General features: G+C 42.8%; 3 protein-coding genes across 5 annotated transcripts in view; 1 reads left to right on the top strand and 2 right to left on the bottom strand.

Annotated features, from left to right (window-relative positions):
• LOC108161979 (probable nuclear hormone receptor HR38) overlaps positions 1-22,646 on the bottom strand; it is a 58,327-nt gene extending 35,681 nt beyond the window's left edge. The window contains exon 1 of one of the 2 annotated variants that reach the window (XM_033393225.1): positions 22,562-22,646. The gene's annotated coding sequence lies outside the window, so the exon portion shown is untranslated. Of the gene's footprint in view, positions 1-2,138; positions 2,222-22,561 lie in introns of those variants that run through there. The other variant, XM_017296444.2, reaches the window with a different exon arrangement.
• The window catches only part of LOC108161977 (fibronectin type-III domain-containing protein 3A), a 130,824-nt gene that overhangs the window by 2,865 nt on the left and 104,344 nt on the right, over positions 1-23,615 (top strand). Inside the window, exon 2 of the mRNA XM_033393220.1 lies at positions 13,997-16,306. Within this exon, the coding sequence (XP_033249111.1) occupies positions 14,266-16,306 (2,041 nt within the window). The 5' untranslated portion in view covers positions 13,997-14,265. The remainder of the gene's footprint in view (positions 1-13,996; positions 16,307-23,615) is intronic.
• LOC108161982 lies at positions 1,620-22,640 on the bottom strand. 2 transcript variants are annotated; one of them, XM_017296448.2, is made up of 3 exons: positions 22,562-22,640; positions 2,139-2,382; positions 1,620-2,087 (listed from the first exon to the last, which is right to left on the bottom strand). In XM_017296448.2, exons 2-3 carry the CDS (start codon positions 2,320-2,322, stop codon positions 1,834-1,836), a joined length of 438 nt encoding a protein of 145 aa, XP_017151937.1. In that variant the 5' UTR covers positions 2,323-2,382; positions 22,562-22,640; the 3' UTR covers positions 1,620-1,833. The 2 variants fall into 2 exon arrangements, with proteins under 2 accessions (XP_017151937.1, XP_033249118.1); XM_033393227.1 differs by lacking the exon at positions 22,562-22,640 and having other exon boundaries at positions 2,139-2,424.

Raw genomic sequence — 23,615 nt, 5'->3', positions numbered from 1 at the left:
ACAACAAAATGCTGGGAGAGCAAAACGCGAGCCTAAGCAGGCGGCTTTGTCTGGCCACGAGGCAAGGTCCTTTTGGGAAGAAAGGTTATACGGGCGTACAGCCTGCTATGTGTGCCAAAGTGCCGAAAAAAAGGGACAAGACATTACATTACTCGCTTTGAGCCCACCCACGCACCCACCCATCACCCATCACCCCTCACCCATCACCCCGTGGCATTACTACGCATCCCACGTGCCCCAACGTTTACCTTGTTGTGCACCCGCCCCCCTTCCGCCCAAAAGTTTTCATTCAAACATTTGTTGCACTCTTCGTGTGGAACTCAACACGCGCTCGGGTTCCACCACACTATGGCGGCTCTCTTTCACTGTTTCCGTCTCTTTCTAGCTCGCTCTCTGTCGCCCCTCTCTGTTTACATTGCATTTGCCGTGCGTTGCTCTCGCGATGTAACCCGAAGCCGGTCCGACGTCATCGCAAAGGTCAAAGCAGAAATGAAAAGGAGAATATTACAAAAAAAGTACTAGAAGGAAGGTATAGGAGGGTAGGACCGAAGGCTTAGATACCCTATTGAAGGGCTATATGGGATATGGGATTATAGAGGATATAGGATTATGTAGGGTATAGGATTATATAGGGTATGGGATTGTATAGGGTATAGAATTATATAGGATATAGGAATATATCACAGATATAGGATTATATACGGTATAGGATTATATAGGATATAAGATTATATAGGATATAGGAATATATCACAGGTATAGGTTTTCCTACAAGAGGTTGATGTTGAAAGGTAGACACTTGTTTTATGGATACTTCTTACCATATGGAATAGCCTCCCTTCTAATATCCACTATCTATATCTATCTAGTATCTCTCCTGCCTTTAAAAGATACATATAGAAGAAGATTCCAAGCAGTCCCTCCAGAAGAAGGACAGAAAGGCACTTCTGTTGAGGCCACTTTTCAGGTACCTATCCCCTAAAGGGCCTCCCTTTTGAGTCCCAAACCCGACTACCCTTCCTCCCAGGGTATGCAAAAAGAACACCCGACTGGTATCAAAGCTCTTTGCAAAGTCAGGCAGGGCTGAAGTGTGTTCTCGTTGGGTCTCAGAGTCTTCTGTGGTGTGGCGCTGTGCTGTGCGTTGCGGTGTGGTGTAGTGTGGTGTTTAAGTGCCGCAGAGCAGTGTGGTGAAGTGTCGCATGACGGACTGTGTGTGTGGGGGGGGGGGGCGTCCCACCATATGGTCAATGCACAGAGCAAATTGGCACTTGGCGGAGGGGACGCATCATTTGGTTTTCAAATTGAATAGGAAGCGTCGCGACAAAGGCGACGTGGCATCCCTTTGTCTTGCCCCAACGGAGAGATAGAGTCCTGCAGTCGTCCCACGCTAATTGAGACATTTGTCAACTTGCGTAAATGAGCAATCATTTCTCAAAGGAAGAGACTGCCCCCCCAGGGGGTGGCATTAGAAGCTACAAAGTCAGAAAGAAATATCCACAATTCCCGATTGAAATTTTGTAATTAAAATGAATATCCTATCCTTAGGGGGGAAATTCAATTGTTTTTGGGGGAAATTCATCATTTGTTTTGGGGCCAACAATTATGCGAATTTTCTCAAATATTGGTTGAAGTAATCATTTTATTTATCACATATTTATTTCATTATTTATTTTGGTTTAAGCTAAACAAAACGGACAATTTTAGTGGCTCATTGGTTGGCTATTATATGATGGAAGTGTGGTCTGTTTTGGTTCAATTGTAGGGTCTTTAAGTTGCGTTCTTTCAGGTGGGTTTACGGAGGGTTCTATTTGGGTTTATTCTAGAGGTCCTTGACTACTTGACAGCCTTGGGCTTGGAGCTCATTTTCAGTACAGAGGGCACCATGGTGGTGGTAGATGTTTGGGATTCCACAGCCGGTTTCTTGATCTGTTTCTTGGTGGTCTTTCCCTCTGATTTGGTTTTGGTTACCTTCTTTTCCTTTTTAGCCTTGCGGACTGGCCGCTGAGACTCGGACTTGCCGGGCAAATCGAGCTCTTGCATTTCGCTCATCAGGTTCTCAAAGGTCATCGGCACCAGGTAGTAGCGACCTTCGTATACAGGGAAAATGATCTCAAGCCTTTACAGACTGATTTGCTTACCGTCCATTTTCTGCAGGAAACCCAAACGTGTGCCCATTTCGAGGGTCTGCTTCACGGGCTTCTTGATGTCCTCCTCCGGCAGATCGGTGTGCCTCGATATGGTATTCACGATCTGACGCACTGTGGCCGGTATCTTCAGCAGTTGCAGGGTGTGCACAATGATGGCACCGTTGAAGTTCGGCATGATTTTTGGTGTTCTATTTCTATAATTCTATTCCTATAGGATTTTTGTGTGAAAATGATTCTGTGAATGAAAAAATAAGCAGAGTTGTTAAGACTGTTTAGTGACTTGCTGGGTTTTCAAAAATATTTCTGGTATAAGAAATAACGATAACGATAGAAATTATAACGTTAGATTCGTATGAAATGGTTTTGAAAAATGTGCTACAATGAAGCAACTTTTGGGCATTTCCTTCTTTGGATCGAAAAGTAAGTCTTGTATATATTGTTGTTGGATTCTTTGAGCCGTAAAGTAAGTGTTTTCCAGGCCTAGCCAAAGAGAGACTAGGTATTTTGTTGTTGTGTTCAGGGGACCGACTTAGGCGCCCAAGGCATTGCAGAACAGACAAAATCCTCAAAGGGCAGATAGAAAGGTGAAGATAGAGCCCCAAACACTCTATAGAACAGCTTTTTGGATGGCTCTGGGTCTTTGGTTAGACCTTGAATACGAAATTCCCCAATAGGTGGTAAGGTATTGTTTGTATTGCTTCCAAAGGTTCCATACGTATGGAAAGGCATCTCAAAGATAAGTCATAGCCATAGATTGGAAACCATTGAACTCCTTCGACACATCTCCCACACCTGAAACCCTTGAAATTGCAATTTTCTCAAATATTTCATCAGAAGCCAACAAAAACCAAAAACCAAAAAAACCAATTGGTTGGTAACAAGAATATTCCTTGTGCTGACTTGCGTCAAGCGGTTATCGCCTTTACATAATGGAGAGAGAAAGAGAGAGTGAGGGAGAGATAGAGAGAGAGAGGGCGAGTGAGAGCGAGAGTTTGGCCATATCTATCAATAATCCCCGACAAACAAACAAACAAACAGGCAGAGGGGGGGAAAAAAAAACGGCATAGAGTAAACTTTAGCCACACAACAGTTCAATATTGGCTTCTGATATTTACATGGGGGGACGGGGGGACAGGGGACGCCTTTGTGCTGACGCTCTTCCTGCTGCTGTTCTAATCAGCGCTGTGGCGTCTAAAAATAGCACTCCTCGCCGCCTACACACGGGCCAACAACTCTTTGGCAATCGGTCTCCGGCCAACCATCTGCCATATGGAGGTTTAATTAAACGGGCTGCAAAAAAAACGACAAAGAGAGAGGGGGAGAACGCATCAAGGACAAAGTTTTCGGCACAGAGGCGAGGAGGCATCAATCATGTTTATAGTGGCAATTAGAGCTTAAACAGCTGTCAAGCTTGAATGACAAGTCAAGATGTCATTACTGTTGCATCAGCAGCAGGCGTGGCACGATGACAGAGCTGGAACCAAAAGCTTTCCTTGAGTTGCAATAACAATATTAATTGTGTGGCATAAAAACTTTGACAGTTGCAAAAATATGCAAGGATAGTGCGGGGGGAAGAGGCAGAGCAGAGGGCTTTGTCGACTGGCCGGGCCTGGCCTGTCGCTCTTATTGACAGGCAACGGTAATTTAATCAAAAAGTGTCAGACAGAGTCTGCCATATGGCAGCCATCGAAGCGTTCACGTGACACGCCGCGGCACAGTGCGGCGCTCCAGTACGCAATATGGGCGTAAAAAATGGCCAAGAAGGATGCGGCCCAAATGATTGATACCCTGTTGATGAGCCAAGGATATATTTTGGGCCAAACTGCCAAACTTTAGACCCTGTTCCAAGTTATCCTTCGAAAGCTTTTAGGCACAAACGACAGGACCCGTGGGCAGCGCATTAAAGTATGCTATGATTTTTGCTTTAGGGCCACAGCAGACGCCTCGCCTCGCTGCGCCTGTGTGTGTGTGTGTGTGTGTGTGTGTGCGCGTTTGCGGGTTAAATTCTGTTTGATTGCCGCTTTAGATAGAAGCCTAAAAATAGCACCAAGCCCGAAATCAGATGAAGCAGCCAGCGCCTAAAAGCCAAAAAGACAGAAAGCCAGGCCCAAACGAAACGAAAAACGTGGCCCAAAGCGAACATTTATTTAGCATGTTTGATGTTTCCCTCTCTCCGACCAACAACAAAAAATCCCGGACTAGCCAGGAAATTCGTTTGTTGATTGTTTGGTTTCAACGCTCGCTTCTGCAGTTGGAAAACAAAAGGAAAATACAGGAAAATTGAGGAAAATTCAGGAAAATTCAGGAAAATTCTTTTGCCATTTAAAATGCAGTGCAAATGTTATTTTAACACTTGTCAGTGTGCCCAAACAAAACATGACTAGGATTTTTTTCTATGCTCAAAGGAAAGGGAGGGGGAGGGGGGGGGGCGAGTGACAATCCTGTATGACAGACACGCTTCACGCTTATTATTTATGGCAAGGGATAAAGGTTAAACTGAGAGAAACGTTGCTGCCGAGGTAATGGTCGATGCTTTCGCTCCACAAGGTGTTTTTGGGCTTCTTTTTTCTGGGGCTTTTTATGGGTCTCTCGGGTAAATAATAAATAGAGAAAATATTAGTGAAGAAAAGCTGTGGAAACAGGAACATATAAATGCTTATGCAAATCGATACAAGGAGATGGTTGGGGTTTTTGGGTAGCAAAAAAGAAGGAAATAGGAAATAGTAAATTGGTAAATAGGGGGATGTATCTTAATAAAGGGCAAAGAAAGGCAGGATGCATCATTGAAGGATATATAAACAGAAATAAATTTGTATCTATACATGTGGTAGGAAAACCCCTATCAGTACGGCAGTACGACAGTCCCATTACAGCCTATATCAGCCAGTAAGACTTCCTTAGCTTAGATAAATAATACAAGAATAATCCTAGGAAAATACCAAAGATACGGCCAGGCAAAAAGGCTGTAGATCGACGCTCGATCATTCTAAATAGCGTTTCAGGGAAATAAAGTTGGGTTCGGAGAGATAAAAAACATCTAACAAGTATTTCTATTTCACTCTCAGAATAATTGAAAATTAAAAGAAAATAATAATTCAATAAGAAAAAGTTTTCTATGGGATATAAAAGTATTCGGAAGTTAATAAATTCGACAGGTACAAATTGAAATATCTTAAGGAAAAAGATCTCTTTGAATTGTAATTATTGTCTTTTTTCATTCTCGCTAAATTAAAGAATATATGAAAAAACGAGGGGGAACGTTGTGAGTTGCTGCGGACACCGCAACTCTACAGTTATACCCGATACTAAGTCAGTATGGCTCTCCTCCGGCAGACGCCGCTAATATTGAACCACACGACAAAGAGTGCGTGCGAGAGAGACAGAAAATCAGTCTGAGCGTGACGTCGGGCGCTGCGTAGCCACTGAAAATTGATTTCTTGCTTTTGGCTACAAAAATGATCCGATCTGATCCAGATTCAGCAATCTGATATATATGATCATTATCTATGATTCTGCGTTTTTAGTTTTCTCGTATCCTCAATATTGTGGATGCAACAGATTTTCGTCCTTTGTGGGGGCGGAAGGGGGTGGGGCGAAATTTTGAGATATACGTTTTATAGTAAAATCTAACAGGAGTGCGGATACCAAATTTGGTTACTCTAGCCTTAACAGTCTCTGAGATTTGTGAATATCCCCAGATTTTCATCCTTTGCGGGGGCGGAAGGGGGTGTGGCGAAATTTTGAAACAAACTCGTCTCGGTCTCGATATATTAGGAGCGTGGATACCAAATTTGGTTGCTCTAGCTTTTATAGTCTCTGAGATCAAGGCACTAATGTTTTACTCTAAGCAAAGCCGCCTATGCTACGTGTGTGTTAGAGAGAGACAGGGCGAGAAAAAATGAAATTGTTTTCTTGATTCTGGCTATAATAATAATACGATCTGGTTCAGATTTTGCACTCTAGAAAATATATTCATCTTCTACGATTCTGCGTTTTTAGTTTTCTCGTATCGTCGAAATTGTGGATGCCACAGATTTTCGCCCTTTGTGGGGGCGGAAGTGGGCGGGGCAAAGTTTTGAAATATTCTTGTAGCAGTGACATATCACAGAAGTCTGGATCCAAACCATCGTTGCTCTAGCTCCTATAGTCTTTGAGCATTAGGCGCTGAAGGGGACGGACGGACGGACAGACGGACAGACAGACAGGGCTCAATCGACTCGGCTATTGATGCTGATCAAGAATATACTCATTTTGAGTATCGGGTAAAAAAATCACAAGGGTTGATTCATTTTTAATGATTTTACAGGCGTTTAAAGTGTATTTATATACATATAAAATATCACGAATATCAGACAAATATTTAACCTTTTCATTTGTCAATACAATCGACAATCAATAATTCATAAATAAATGGTGATAATCATATTATTTATTGTTTTTATTGAAATTAGGAGATCACTGAAAATATCCATAAACATCACTCATTTTTGGGGTGTTTCTAATATTTATAGAAGGTATGGGCTTAAAGAGTACAAAATTATAGAAAAATAGATAATGCATAGATGGGAAATTCCTCGAAATAGACATTAATATGTATTTGAGTAGATTAAAAGATTTGTAGATAGGCTACGGATGAGATAGTGGACTAATGGAGAGAGGGGATTTGGGTGGACAGATGGATTGACATAGGGATATAGATTAATACATAGAGAGGGATGAATAGAGAGGTATATTCATAGATAGATGGATAGATAGATAAATAGATAGATAGATATATGGATAGATAGATAGATAGATAGATAGATAGATATCGATCGAAAGATAGGTATGGATTTAATGATGGTTAAATGATGGATAGATATATAGAAATGATAGAATATTTCGATGAATAGATATGTAGATAGATAAAATGTATGCCTCTAGACTTATGATACATGAAATATTTATCCTCGCTCTTGAGACCCCCAAATCAGATACAATTAATTGTCAGCTTCCTTCAAGACTTTAAGCGTCTGTTAAAATAAATACAAATTAAAGTTTTCTCCTATCAATTTCCAAAATGAAAATCTGCCTGTTGTTTCTCGTATTGTTCATTATTTTCTTGTTTTCCGGAAATTTGTTCAAGTAAATCAAATATTCTCGATTGAGCGGACAGACGCCACAACACCAATTCACAGGACATGTGATTTTAAATCTTCTTTGACGTTTATGGAGAGACAGTGGGCCCCAAAAAGGTATGGGGATGACTATGTGACTGCGTGATAAACGACTGCTTCACCATTCCGACAGATATACTTGCTGTGTTTTATTCGAGAAGACGACCTGCCGTATGTCCGCTGTCTGCTATCATTTCTGTGGCACTGTGGCACTGTCCCCTCTCCAGTGTCCACTGTCCAGTGTCCAGTGTCCAGTGTCTCCTTTCCACTGTCTGCTGTCTCCTGTCTCCTGTGTGTCTCCCGCCCGTCTGTTGGTCATGTTTGGTGTGTGTATAAAGAGCATGCAAGTGACAAATTATATGCACAATGGGCTCTAGTGCCAGTGCCCCACAGACCGCCCGACCGACCGACCGACCGACCGACCGAGCTCCTCCTCCATGCCACACGGAGAGCGACAGATGAGTTGTGTGCAAGTGTCAGCATCAGTGTCAGGGCTTTGGCTCGCTTTTTCCTTCCCCAGTAAAATGTTTTATGTCCTGCAACGGAGACGTTTCGGCCTTGTATAAAATATGACTTGCATTCTGCCATAAACTTTGACCTGTTCTACCTCTTCCAGGACTCCCTTTGTGTCTCGTATCTCGTATATCACTAATTGCACTTTGTTTATTGTGCTCCTGTGCTCCTCTGTGTGTGTGTGTGTGGGGGGGAGGGGGGAGGGGGGGGGGTGCGGGGGTGGTGCCTTTGTAATTTAGTTTTATGCCAGGAACGTGCTTGCCCAAGCAATTGACAAATTTGATATCCTTAGACTGTCAATTTTAATTGACTTGTTTTTTGGGGGGCGGGGGGCGGTGGGCGGTGGGCCAAAAAGGAGACACAGCTGTTACGGCGAGTGATTTGAATTTGCCAATCTTTAAAGTGAAAAGGCAAATCGATATTAAATATCTTGGCCTGGAATTTCTCTGCCATTTCTTCGAAGGAAATGTCTTTGATTTGCTCTTAATTTTGAACCAAATATTCCATGTGCTTGGAGTTAAATTTCTCTACTTAAGACAGTCCTTTGTCTTTAATTTAGGACACTTTGATTTGCTCTTAATTTTGAATAAATGCTCCATGTTTTTGTAGTGAAATTTCTGCGCTTAAGACCTTTCTTTTTCGTTCCTTTCTTCGAAAAAAATGTCTTTGATTTGCTCTTAATTTCGATTAAAAATGTTCCACGTGTTTGGAGTGAAATTTGTCTGCTTAAGACAGCTCTTTCTTTGAGTGAAAAACCTTTAATTTAAGATACTTTGAGTTGCTCTTAATTTTGAATAAATGCTCCATGTTTTTGTAGTGAAATTTCTCTGCTTAAGACCTTTCTTTTTCTTTCCTTTCTTCGAGGAAAATGTCTTTGATTTCCTCTCAATTTTAAATAAAATTTGTCCATGTTTTTGTAGTGAAATTTCTCCGCTTAAGACGTTCTTTGACTTGGGCTTGAGTTTCTTTTCCTAGGTTTTACCCACAGATAAGTGAAGCTCTTACGTGCTGGAAAGCCCCGCCTGAAAGTATGCCACGAAGAAAAAAAAAAGAAATAAAATTATAAAATTGTTTTGCTCCGACAGAAACAATTTGTGCTCTCACGCTGTGTGCCAACCCCCCCCCCCCCCCCCCCCCCACTTTCTTCTTGTTTTTGTTGTTTTTTCTGTTCTTTGCTTAAGTCAATTAATTGAAGCCATTTCTTGTGCTTACTTTTTTGAGGGGGCTTCATCAACAGCATCATCTGCAGAGCTCCACCTTCAGTGGCAGTAGCCAGTCGCCAGTACCCCGTACCCAGTGGTGCTCCAGTGCTTCCCTTTTAGTCCCCAGCTCCAGCTGTCTATCGTCCTTCTACGGCAGACACATTTCTCCTGGTCTGCGTTTTGCGTCATTTTCATGCGGGCAACTTTTACGCACTTGCGTCTTAATCACTCACACCGTTGGGGCGCCACACAGCCTCCTCCAGAGCCCTCGCACTCGTTGTCGCCACCTGCCAGCCTGCCAGCCCGCTTCCATTCTATGTTTGGGCTTAAATCCTTAAGCTCCTTTCACAGTCCTTGCCTCGCCTGTCTGTCAGCCTCCTTCCCTTCCACATTTGATTCTGTTTACCCTGGTCTAGGGCATTACCATTCCCTGCAGCAGTTTGCCAGCTAAAACATTGTTTAATATATTTGATTAGCTTTAAAAGTTGTTTGTGCTCATCGGTCGCTCATCTGCGCTTACAGTTATTACGCGTACTTTCGTTGGAGCTGGTTTTGGCCACGGTTTTTCTTTTTCGGGGTAGGGTATTTCCGTGTCCGTTCGACAGTCGAAACTTTATTTCCTTTCAGGACTTTTTTCTAGGTTTCGGTTTGAGCCCAAGGAGAAATGTAGGCTAAGCGGTGCTCGCTCATTTGGTTGGAGTTTCTTTGCTTTTTTATTATTTTTTTGCACCAAATACTCTCAAAGGAGAAGGGTATACAGCCTATAGAGACTAGGTTGAAGCAGTGAAGCTTTTGAAGAAGTACAAAATTTCTAAGGATTTTTTTCTGTACAAATAAATATTTGGCATCAAAAATATAGACCCATTGCCTCCATCAATCAATTTATGAGACTTGAGGGAAATTCTTCTACTATTTGCTTGTCTTTTCTTCGTTTCTTCGCCCCCCAGAGAGCATTCCATCTTCGGTCTGTGGGCTCTCGGCCTCAATCATTCTGTTATCAGAAGAGCGGCTTAGGGGCACACACAGATACATACATATGTAGGCCTTTTGTAAGGCTCCTTCATCATCATCCCTTCTTCTTCTTTCCCCCCCCCCCACGATGTCTGCTGCAACATGTTTGCATTTCATTTGTTAGCAAGTTGTCAACATTTTAGCCAGGCTATAATACTTCACCCACTCTATCCTGCGGACTCGTTTGTCTCTCTTTTCAGACTCCTAAAACTCCCCCATTAAAGTTTTCGCTTTCTCCAGAGAAGACGCGCCTCTGTCATTAGTCAAATGTCGCGTCGTGTCATGTGGAGGCGCGCGTGCAGTGAATGTTGGATAAGACCCGGCGTATGCGCAATAAAACAAATTAATACAGATATTAATCATACGCCGCGTGGGCCACCAAAGGCCAAAGATCAAGAGCTGTGCTTGGGGGGGGGGACATCAAACGGCGGGGTCAGCCGAGCATCAGCTCTCTTTTGCGGATTCATAATCCAAATGATGCCCTACGGTGGCACTGAAACTATGAAATGGAAATTCAAGTCGTAAATGGGTTTCCCCCCCGCACCACTGCCCTTCCCCTCCCCTCACCACCTACAGTGCTTGCTTTGGTCATAAAAATGAAGTCTAACTTGTTGCGTGTCCTGAAATGCTGAAAGCTTGAAATTGGTTTCGGTTTTTCATGTTTCATGCGGTTGGGGGGTGGCCGTCGCTCACTCATGCGTCGTGAGAGAGTGGGCGGCCAAGAGAGAGAGAGAGACAGAGAGAGCGAACGCTTTTGAGTGAAACTTTGAGTGAGAAGCCCCGTGTGGCTGCCACAAAATACAGCCTCCTCCCTGGAGTCGAAAGTGGCGCGGAATAGTTTTCGTAGTCCTCGAAAAATTAACCAAGACGAAGGAAGCCCCAATGTGAAAATGGCCAACAGTACTACGCCGTGAAGCGGAACTGTTTGAGGGATTAAGAATGGATTTGCCCTTTGGTGGAAGGCAAGAAACCTTCTTCTATATCGTTTAATTATGGCGAAAGCTCAGGCTTCCACGAATATTTGGTGAAGGAATTCATGGAATGTGAGTACAAAATTGAGCGAAAAAGAGACAAAAGGATTAATGAAAGATGTGCAAAAATGTGGACCACAAAGCGTGGGAGATGTCTGGGCCGCAAAGCTATCGAATCGACACGTTTCAGGTGGAATAGAGGGTGAAATAAATATATTTTCATCTGAATCAAGGAAATGGTCATGAAATTAATGAAAGTGGCTTGTGAGTAGAAAGAAATGAATCCTTTTTGGGGAGCTGTGAAGCTGTGTTCTTGGGGTTCCGTATTTTACCCTCTTCTCCGTGTCTTTTATAGCTCTTCAGAGCTTCTATATATGCTATATGCTTAGCTCCTGGAAAGGTCTTAAAGCCACTGCCTGTGGCAATATCTCAACTTATTCTGTAGTGGATTTTATTCAATTTTCGCTGCCTTCCTGCGGTGCTAATTAAATTTGTTGCTTTACTTATTGTTGCGTCCATGCACGCGCTTCCACACACACACACACACACACACACACACACTCTGACACACACTGGGAGTATCACTTTTTATATTTTATGGTGCCCCCCCCCCCCCCCCCCCGGCCCCTCAGCACAACCCCTTCTTCCTTTGGCGCCGCTGCCAACTTAATTGCATTTTTTTTCAAGTTTGCGATGCGCGCATCGTTTTGCAACTTTCTGCCATGCCCCCCCCTGCTCCCCCACGTCTGCCACGCCCACTCAACGCCCAGGCGGGGGGTGCGCTTTGACGCGTATTAAATAATATCTGCATTAAGTATAATGTTTCGCGCATATTTAATTGAAAACGAATCACTTTAATTATGGTTTCGCTTTTTTGGATTTTTATACCACCGATTCCACAAATATTTCCTTTATTTGAAGGCACATGCTCGTATTTTCCGCATTTCAATTATGAAATTCGGAAATGGAAATGAGCTAACAAAATATTTTGCGGTATATTTTGTAAACAGTTTTCATGGCTTTCCCACCCGATAAATTGTATCCCCAATAATATATTTTAGATAACATTTTCTATTGGTTTTTGCGGCCATAAATTTAATTTTTGACTAATTAATTTTCGGTGCAAACTTTTCGCTTATCCAGTGAATATTTTAAAACTTTTCCCCGCTTTATTGTTATTCTTTTTTTGGGTGAAATTGTTGACCAATTAAGGTGTTTGCCTGGCAAGCGGGTGAGAACAGCATTGTTTTGGTTTATTTTAATGAGCCCCATTTAATCATATTAAATATGAACACACAAAGCTAAAGCAAATATTTGTGGGGTCTTTCGGGGGGTCACTAATTAATTTAATTGCAAATTTATAGACACAAATATATTTGAAATGATTATGAAAATAGTTTGTGACAATTAGCTAAATTTGATGTATTTATGTGACAAAATGTGCCGCGAGCGGAGGTTTTTTTTTGTGATTGTTCAAAAGGATTTAAAAGTATTTATTTTAATGCAGAAACAGACTTTTTTTTACGCTAGAAATTACATAAATATTTATTTACATTTATTTAAATTGTGGAATACAAATCTCATTGCCTTCTCCCGATCTATATAGTCAGTAAATTTCCAGAAATATTCGTAAAACTATTTACATACTATTTATTTATTTGTTATATTTTATTTATTTATTAATTATATTTTATTCATTTATTTATTATATTTATTTATTATATTTTATTAATTTTTTATATTTTATTTATTTATTATATTTATTTATTTATTATATTTTATTTAATTATTATATTTACTTATTTATTATATTTATTTATTTATTATAGTTTATTAAATTTGTATATTTTATTTATTTATTATATTCTATTTATTTATTTATCATATATTCTTTTATTGAAAAAAACCCCAAATTCCTTGTAAAATCCTTAAAAAATTCATTTCAATAATTATCGAAGTGGCACCTTTTTCCGCCTGTCCCCCGAAAGTAGACCACACTAAAAAATATTGACATAAAATTGCGATAAATATGGCCATTAGGCCTTGATTGAACACTTGTGCTGGCGATGCCCCAAACAGCTTAGCCAGAAGCGGCCACGAACAGAAACCGAGCATTCCAACATATTTAAGTAGTGTAAATTGCATAGAAAATAACTTCCGTAGCGCCCTGCTTAATGCATTATTCATATGCCTCTGGCCGCAAGGACACCCACACACACACACACAGACAGACAGCGATGGAGAGTGAGGGGGATATTGCTCATACGCCGGGTTGGCCGCATAAAATATTGAAATTGTTGACCAAAACGCAATTTACGCATACATATTGCATATTGACCGATATGTGTTTGTGTTTGTGCGGCGAGAGATTGTATTTGGAATTTGCATATTGTGTAGATTTAGCTGATTTTACTAATATTATTTCTAGTCTGTGATTTTATTTGATTTTCGTAAAGCGAAATGCATATAAATTAAGGGCTTACTGTTTTTCTCCTCCTTTTTTTTGTTTGGTTTTATTTATTAACTGGCTTTTATTCTGGCTTTGATTTCCTATAAATTCCTTTATAATTGGGTCACACACAGAAAATCACTTTGACTTATTTTTTTTTGTTGGCTAAAAGTAATTGCATTGACGAATATTATTCGAATGGGATTTATGAAGAAAATTCAATTGAAAATATTGTATTTTGTTGTCGCTTTAAAGCTGACTTTGTGGCCAAATATTTGCTGCTTTCGATATATATTTTTAAGCCCTTCCAACTCTTTCCATTTGTTGTGCATTTCCTACAAGACAAACAATTGCCAGACGGCTGCCCACCCCCCCGTCTGTGCCTCCTTGCATTTATGATTTGATTTTAATTAAAATAAATATTTAATGGCTTTCAATAAACAATTTTCGAAAAGGGGGAACACAAACTTTTCGAGGGGGCAAAGTTGATAGAAAGTGAAAAACTCCTTTAGTTAAACAATATTCTTTCTGCTCTTTTTTTCAACAGGTGTAAATAATTGAGGGCACAAAACTTGGCCCTTATGAGGCGTGTGCGTGTGCGTGTGCGTGTGCATGTGTGTGTGCCTTAATTTGATCAAAAAGGCCAGCAATATGTCCTTGCCCTGCAGTAATCACAACAATTTGCAACAGTTGTTGTCGCCACAGAACATAAATCTGCATTTGTTTATCAACTCAAGGGACAACAGTCTAGATTGAAGCCCGTACAAAAAGAGACTCTGAAAAGGTTAAAGAACTGCAAATCCACACGGCCACAGAATGGCAGCAGCAGCCACAGTCAGCAGTCACTCGGTGGCGGAGGCGAATGAGGGCAAAGCGGATCTGGTGTGCGAGGAGTGCGATTATTATGGCTCCACGGCCACGATACTTATCGATAGCAGCACTCAAACGGACGGCGATGAGGAGGAGGAAGAGGAGGAGGAGGAGGAGGACGATGGTGAAGCGGTGGTGAAGCCCGTTAGGACCAAATTGGCGCAAATTGTGGAGGAAGCCGAGGCGGAAGCGGAGGCGGACACACCAGCCACCAATGGCATGCGAAATATCGATAGCGATAGTGTTCGTTGCCCTCCACATGATAGTAATGGCATCGATAACGATAACAGCCTAGATATCGAAACAAATAACGTGATTGGTGAGGGCCATGCCTTGGAGGAGGGAAATATTGAGGCCGAAGAGGAGCACATTCCAAAACCCAGTGAAGATCGGGTGGAAGATATGGAAGCCGAAGAAGAAGTGGAACGGGAAGAAGCACAGGAAGAAGAGCAGGAAGAAGAGCAGGAGGTGGAGCTGGAGCTGGAAGAAGTCGATGAAGACCAAGATCAGATCGATAATGTGGCCCGTCTCACAGGACTTGCCCTAGAGATGGGCTATGCCCGCATCATAGACTACGATAACTTTCGCATCATCGAACATGTCATCGAAAGCGACGATGATGCGGATGCGGATGGGGAGGTGGCCCAAGAACCGGCAGCCAGTAGCTCGCAGGAACTGCAGCAGGCCTGCCACGATTTGGTGACTTTCATCGGTGAAAGTTATCAGGTAATCGATAGGTCAGGCAATCACGCCCACTACCAATCGCCAGCCATGGTGCCGATAGTCGATAACAACAACAATAATCGAGCAAGCAACGACAGCCGTGTGGCCCCAGCGACGGGCCGTAAGCAAGCGAATGGAATGGCTGGAACGGAGCAACTAAATCAAAATCCCTCCACAAGCAGCACAGCCGCTGTGGCAGCAGGGGCCGGGTCCACCAGCAGTGCCCTGATTAAGGCATATAAATCGAATCTGACACCATTGGCGCCGCCCTTTCAGCCAGCCGCATTGAAGGCCAAGCAACAATCGGCTGCAGGGGGCACCACCAGCAGCACCAGCAACATGTCACTTGCAACGACAACCACATCGCAGAGCAGCTCCAGCACCAGCACCAGCACGCTCTATGCTGCTTACGAGCAGACAACGGTCTACTATCAGCAGCAAATGATGCCAGTGCCGCAGCAGCAGCAGCTCCCACTCTTGCAACAGCAACAGTTGTCCCCCAAGCAGCAGCAACAGCAACAACATTGTGCTCAACATGGTGGCATGCCGCACATTCATTTGCCAGCGGGCACGGGAAATGGCGCCCAATTGCTGCCCGTGCAATTGATTACCTTGACGCCAACAGCAGGAGGCGCTGCAACGGCAGCAACAGTAGGAGCCACCGCCCCCACAGTGGCTGCAACAGTCGCTAACGGGTCATCAGCGGTGGCAGCAGCTCCGACAGCGGCAACATCTTTGACTGGCGCCGCTTGGCCACTTGTGGAGGCGCCAATTTACATAGACATCAATGGGGAATATCGTAGCTTTTGCCCGGCACATGGACCACCAGCAGGGACGGGGCCAAATGGCGCCATAGCCCATCACCATCATCATGGCCATGCCCATGCTCATTCCCATGCCCATCCGCACGCACATCATCCCCATGCCCATGTCCATGCCCATGCCCAGGCCCATGCCCATCATCCCCATTCCCATCTGGCACAGCAGCAGCAACAGCAGCAGCAGCAGCAGCAACAGCAACAGCAACATCTTCATCATCATCAGCAGCAACAACAGCAACAGCAGCTTCATCATCATCATCAGCAACATGGCCAACATCAGCAACATTCGACGGCAGTGGCCGCTGTGACAAATGCAGCAGCCTCAGCGCCTCGTTTGTTGCTGCAACTGGACGTTGCAACTGTCCAGCAACAGCAGCAGCAGCAGCAGCAACAGCAACAGCAACAAATCGTTGCCGCTGGCAAACGCAGCAAAGTTTATCGAGGTGAGTGGCCGTTTTATGACATTTGTTGTACAGTTTTTATACGCTCATGATGCCCCTGCCCCAGGGCTATTTGGAGTCCATATAGGAGTATATATATACCATATACTATATAGTATATAGTATATAGTATGTATAGTTTTGTCCAGCCTGCAATAGCCCTACACGATCCCCAAGTCTCTTCCCTGAAAACTTTAGCCATTACTTTATGCTTTGATTCATGAGAGATAGTCCTGCTCCGCCTCCTGTGTCCCCTTTGCGGTTGGGTCATCCTGCATCCTGGCCTGGCCCATTCAGGGGTTTAATCAGTTAAGCAAAGCCAACAGAGTTGGCCTGGACTGGCCTCTCTCGGCCCGGTCCCAGCCCGGCCCCAGCCCGGTCAGGGGTTAAAATTAATTTCGAAGCCGTTGGGCGTTTTGGGTGCTGTGCGGCGCTCCTTTTGTGTGATTGTTTGCACTTTCGGAAGCCAAGGGGAGCAAAAGCCACGAGTAAGTTCTTCGGTTTGTTTGTTTGTTTGGTTTATTTGCCAAATAATCTGTTTGTTTGGCTATGCAATAAGTAGTTCTGGGTTTGACATAGGCAGATTGTACTGTACTCTGTTGTGTGTGGGTGTGTGTTGTCTTGCCATCTGAAGATTAAGCAGAAAGAGTCAAAGGTGGACTTGCAAATTGAGAGGTAATTGCCTGGGGTTTGACCCCAGGAGCGCAAAATATATACCTGGGGCTATGCACAAAAGCATGTCTAGAACTTGGCAGGCAGTAAAACTATTAAAATATCTAGGATATCCTGTGACAGAGCCCGCAAGGGTCTTTCCACCTTTCTGTCATGGATAACCTTTTGCTCTGCTTTCCTTCCATCGTGTCCTGAAAACAGTATCACTTCTCAAATCGCATATCAGAGTTATTCTGCCTTCCACTCTTTTTAATCGCCCGACACCTGGCTGCTGCCTCCAGCTCTCTGCCAGCTCTCCCCCCTCTCTCCTCTCTGTGTCATCTAATCCGTTTCACTTTTGCCCATTTTTCCGCTGTGAATGAAACCAGGAATTGTTTCAATTTGCATCGAGAGTTCTCCAACGGGCTATGGCTTTCCCAACCCCATCTGTATCTGTATCCGTCTCTGTTTAATTCTAGATGTGGCATCTCCCTCTCTCTCGTATCAATCCGTAGTGCATATGGAAGTCATCCTTGCCGAGGGGCCGACGGCTGTGTGGCAGGGCTGTTTGTATGCAGATGACACTGTGTCACCAGAGTCGCCTATGGCTCCCCCTCCTTCTCCCCACCATTGCCATGCCAAAAGCGGCCACGTCCTGTTTTCTGGCCATTTTGTAGGTCTTTCTTTCTTTTTTAATGGTCCGCCACACGCTGTGGTCTTATGGACTCCTCGATGTCCCCCGTTTTGACCCTTTTCGCACGCACAAACCGCGCTTTCCCCACACAGAGAATGGTTTGTCCATTTTCCCCTTTTGTTGTGCCGGTTTTTCGCCAATTTTCACTTACACATACGAGTTTTACAATTTTTTAAGCAATTTTTTCTTGCGCTGCCACCCAAGGCTTTTTGCCAAAAACCATTTTTTTATCTCTGTTTAGCCATCTAGCGGCCCTCTGCCGCTCTGCCCCTCTGTCGTTCTCCTGCTTGCCCTCTCTTTATCCCCATCTTTGTCTTTCGGCTTCTGTTTGTGTCTCTTTCGCCGTTGTATTTCATTTGCCTTTTACTGTACATTGTCGCCATTTTGCTGATTTCATTTCAAGGATGTTCCAGGATAAAAAAAAAAGTAGGGGATTTATGGAATAAATTTATGTTTAGGTTTAGAGTTTTTTTTTGGGAAGATGGGAAGATGGGTCTTCCAAAGGATCCATTCTATAAGATCTGGTGAGTAGAATCCCTATAAACTAAGATTTTCACTGAGCATCAAATATCTACTAAAAATAGCAAAAATAAAATCTTCAGAAAATCTATAAAACTTTCAAAAAAATTCCCTGAAATTCCAAAATCAAAAGATACATTCCTCGTGGCTTTAAAACCGCGATACTCAAATATTTCCACCAGAGAAAAGGTATTTTGGAACCTGAGAATCACTTTGGTTTGTTAGTTTTTCTGCCTGAGTGTGTGTGTGTGTGTGTGTGCAAAGTGCGTAGCATGTGGCATGCATCATTCGCCTCAGTCAGTCGCCTGTCGGCTGTCGCCAACGTGCATCCACATCGCCATCCCCATCCCCATCCCCATCCCCATCCCCATCCACACGTCCGTGTCCATGTGGCACGTCCATGTGGCATGTCCACTTCGATGTCCCCCATGTCCAGTGTCAATTTGTACCATCTCCATTGGCTTTTGGCTGGCAGTTGAGAGAATTCCTTTTCCATTTTCCATTTTTAACATACCGGTTTTTTTTCCTTCCTTTTTTTTTTTGGGCTCTAGCCAGTGCAGGATCAGCCGCCTGTTGTCATAATTTTAGCACTCACTGTGCATGTTTCATACACTTTTTTGCAGAGAGGGTATGATGGTTTTGATCAGCTGTTAAAATTCTGGAGAAACTACAAGTTTGGGGTCTTTAATCTGGGGGTAAGGGATGGAGGCAAACCCTTGGAGTTTTTGGTGCAAATCAAAGTCCTGGCAGCTGTAGTTCTACATCTCCCTTTGATAGTTTTCATCATCGATCCATCTGGAAGGATTCTATAGGGTATCATTGCCATCTTTCCTTTCTTTCCACCAACTTTTCCGCTGCAGCTTCGGCGCTGACTGGCAATGCGTTTTCAGCTTTTTGAATGGCACTGGGAAACCCCCCCCCATTCCACTCTCTTTCCCTCTTTTAATGTCATTTTCTCTGGGTTTTTTGTCGTTGTTTATTTTTCGAGTTGTAATTTATTTGGGGCTCGTTGTTGGTAGACGGCATCCCATTGGTTTATGGCTTGTAAGTTGTTTATTATTAATGTTTGGCTTATGCTTGGGCCTCCGGTTTGGGGGCCCGCACTTGCTGCACTTTACGGGCATGAGCTCATAATGAAGTCATAGTTATCTGCCCCACCCTGCCCCCGCTGCCACTGCCACAGACTTTGACTCTATTTCTGCTGTGGCTGTGGCTGTGGCCTCTCCCGTTTTTACCATATTTGTTGGCCATAAAATATACGCGTATGCGTCATATTGCGACAATGGTATGTCGCTGTCTCTATCTCTGTCTCTGTCTCTATCTCTGTCCCACTCATTTTCCGCTTTTCCAGCTTCCAAAGAATCCCGCTCCGCTCCGCTCCCATTTGCAATCTCTGCTGCATGTTCATGTGTGTGCATTAGCAGCACTTATATAATGCATTGCGTGGCATTAGTCATGGGGTCTGTCTGTCTGTCTGTCTGTCTACAAGGCTAGGAGGTGGTCCTATCTCTGTCTCAAGTCCCCTTCCCCTGCTTCCTGTTTGCTTCTGGGGTTTGTCGGCTTAACTCCCTTGATACTTGTCGAAATTGAGGAAACTACCACTTGCTTTGGGTTTTTGTTCACCAAAACTCTGAGAACATCAATACTATCCTCCAAGAACTTGTCTGTCTTCTGGCAAAGCCTATTAAATACCCAGATATTGCCTCAGGAACAAATTCCACTTGAATTTCTTGTCCTAACCTTCTTCTCTGAATAAAACCCTGCTACCTACTCGGCTTCTGTCTGCCTTGGGCGGCTAAGTCGGTCCCAGAATCCAGCGACAATATACACAGGCCTTGGAGAGGCGCAGAAAAGACTTCATTTTCAATCCGTAGAGTGGCAAAAGTCGGTCCCAAAGAAAGCAAAAACAATAGAAGTCTCTACTAATCAATCAAAAAATATAAATAAATATGTTTAACGAATATGCCAGGAAAATAGCAGGTCAATAGGTGCAAATCTAGGAGTTCTATACATTTTAAAGTCTAATTTCAGACATACAGAGCCATAAACCCACTACAACTACGGATACACGTAAATATCTCCACTTTTGCAGACCAAAATATACCAAATTTCCTTGTACACTGCTCGACAATAGGTTAGACCCACCCATTCTTGCATTAAAATTTTGAATTATAACTTTTTATTTTTAAAGAATTGAAAAAAAGTTGATTCTTCAAGTATGTTCTTTGAAAAACTAGAGAAATTTAGCAAAATAATGTTTCTTAAAGCTGTGTTAAATAAGTTACTTTTTTCTTGGTCACTAGAATAGACGCACTACAAATAATTAATTTTTTGAGGGAAAAGTTACTTATATTAGAATTTAATTTTTAGATATTGTAAATCTTCGATGTATTCAAAAAAGAAAAAAAATAGTTACAATAATGTCTACTGCCTGCCTTGTTCGAAATAACTTCATCTAGCCGGTCCTTCATGGAATAAAACAGGGAGTCCACGTGGTTTAGGGAAATCTTGCTCCAAGCACGTTTCCTCCTTCGTAGGTGCAGATTTTTGTTTTTATTGATTTCAAAATTTCCATAAAAGTTTCCCTAAGCTCTTCCTTTCAGCTGTTGGATAAATATTAGTTTCACAACTATCTAATAGTGTTATACCCATTTAAACCAATTGAGCCTGATGTCAATCTGCCGGCAAGCCAAATCATTGGCTCGTTGAAACTCATTTCATTTGACTTTTAGCCAGGCTGTTTATCTTAGCAAGTTTTCTGCTCGAAAGCCGCAATCTATCTTTAACACTCTCAATTGTCGGTAGTTGTCGGGCAACGTGCAACGCGGTACACACACACACTCGCACACACACGTGCCACAAATGACAAACAGTTGGGGAAAAAGTTTTTAATGAAATGCTAAAAACTTCTACGGGAATAAAGATAGAGACACAGACTGACTGTGAATTTTATTGGGTGGGGGGTAGGGAGGGGTGGGTGGTTTTTGGGCCATGTGTTGACACCAATTTTTGCAACTTTCAATCAGCTTTTTGGCCCACACACACCGACAACTTGGTCTAACAATCCGGCTCAAGTCGAACTTAATTAAAGCGCTTTAAGCGCTCGAGATGCAAAAGGGATTTTGTCACAGAGAACGGGAGACAGTGGGGGGGAAGGAGAGAGAGAGAGGCGCACATTTACGGTTGGATTGTTTCGCAAATTGGCGAGTTGTAGACCAAAAACCAAACATGACAAACAAGCAAACTTTTCGCTTTGTCTATCTGTCGCTGTGCTTCAGGATGTGGTGGCCAGGCTCGAAGGATAGTCGAGTGGCCAGCGAGGACCTTGCCCCATCCATCGTTTCCATGGGGCGTGAAATTTATCTCAACCTTTAAAAGCTTTCTGCTGCTAGAAGAAAACATTTCAACCAGAATTATGTCCCATTATAATTGTCACAAAGTCTGGCCACAGATTGCAGGCCACAATTTAATTGGTAGCAACAACCAAAAAAGAGATCCGTAAACCCCACCAAAAAGATGGAGCATCCCTCCAAAAAATGGAGCTAACCGCACTCTCAAAATAACACAGAAATATATCCAAAGATCCTAATAAGAACAAGATTCACGGAGTGGCAGAGAGGCAAGTGCAACAATTGAAAATGTTGCCTAAAGGGTTAGGGTCTGGGCTGGGGGTAAAAGTTTCTTAGTCATGGGAAAAAAGTTTCTCCAGCTGCCAAGGAAAAGTGCAGCAGAGGCAGGAGTACCATGCCGTGCCGCACATATGTATGTTGTAGAAGCCTCTGCGGTTGCCTTCAACTTTGTTAAATGCCACAACCGTGTGTGCTTAACCCCTAAAAACATAACCCAGGAAAAAGGACTCTCCTCCTAACTATGCTTTACTCTTTACTTTGTCTATGGGGTGTTGTACAACGTGAAGCTGCACAGAGTACATATATCCTATATCCACGCATATGTATATGGAAAACTTTGGAAACACGGGAAAGAGGAGGAACAGGAGCAGGAGCAGGAGCAGGAGGAGTATCACGTATGCGTGATGGGGAATTGATTTAATTTGTTTGAGTTTTAGCCAGCAGGAAGTAGAACTATGATAAGGGCTTAGATGTGCACCAAATGCTGTGGCAAATTTAAGTTAAGAAAGCTTTAAGCGGCTTACAAAAGCTGCATGGTGGTTGGGTAAATGGAAAATATGTGAGCAAATTTGCTCCTACATTCAGGCGAAAATTACTTCGAGTGGAAAACAATGTTCTATAATTCATTTTTGACTAATCGATTTGATTGCTTTTGATCCGCCATATAACATATCAATATATTTAAAAAGAAAATAAAAGTATATATGGTATACAATACAGTATATAATGAACAAAATAATTTCTTTGGTCTCTTTTCTCACTTACCCATAATCTTGTTCGAGTCTTAGGAAACTGATGAAGAGATTCAGCGTACTACGAGTTGCGAAGTTACGACGAAACAGCGCCGAAGCCGCGCCGAAGCCGCGCCGAAACCGCGCCGAAACCGCAACGAAACCCAGCAGAAACCGCGCCGAAACCGCAATCGAAACGCACAAAAAGATTTCCAATAAGAGCACAAATTTAGGCATTCTTTATTAATGTAAGGTGAGGCACAAGAGGTCGGAAGTTCGTGTAGACACACTAGACAGGAGAGAGTCAGATCAGCAGAGCTGGGAATTCCTCACCCTATTACGAACTTCGCTTGGAGCGAGAGCACTCTCTCCTTTTTGATTCTCTTCTTCACTGCATCCCGCTATTACGTGGGAGTGGGAAAGGGACAAAACTTGACGAATATTCAAGCACAGATGAAAAAATAGCACATTTTAGATTTTGGCACATGAAAAAAAGAAATTATGCAAAAATAATATGTTTATCTACATATAAATCAAACATTTCACATATACAGCACACATTGATGCGCTTTTCCTTCATCGAGCTGCCTTTTTGTTGCCATTTTCTTTTCTCTGCGCCGCCGCCTTTGACCAAACGCTTGTCTTTGCCTTAAAAAACATTTTCTTGCACTAAGCCACTTTTTTTGTACACCAAATTTCACTACACACCTCCGCCATATTTTACCCGTTGTATTTTTCACCATTTTCCAGGTTTTAACGAACTAAAACGCAGAGCCGACTTACGAACCGTGCGTTTTACCGACGGAAAAATGAAAGTGAGAGCGCTGCAAATGCGTTCATTCCTTGATCTCCTTCTCCTCTTCTTATTTGCTCTCTCTCCCGCGCTCTATTCGGGTATTTTTACAAAAACGAAAAGCGAAACGAAAAAAGTGATAAAACGGAACATTAACACATTTTAGATTATTTCACATGAAAAAACAGAGTGTAAGCAAAAATAATATGTTTTTCTACATATATATAGCATATGTATATTATATACATATACATTGTATGTACATATACACATATCACAAATTGCCGCACTTTTC

Source organism: Drosophila miranda, chromosome 4 (assembly GCF_003369915.1).
Source record: "Drosophila miranda strain MSH22 chromosome 4, D.miranda_PacBio2.1, whole genome shotgun sequence".
NCBI classification, from domain to species: domain Eukaryota; kingdom Metazoa; phylum Arthropoda; class Insecta; order Diptera; family Drosophilidae; genus Drosophila; species Drosophila miranda.
Note: the sequence above shows the minus strand (reverse complement) of the source record. Positions and strands in the feature narration are given on the sequence as shown.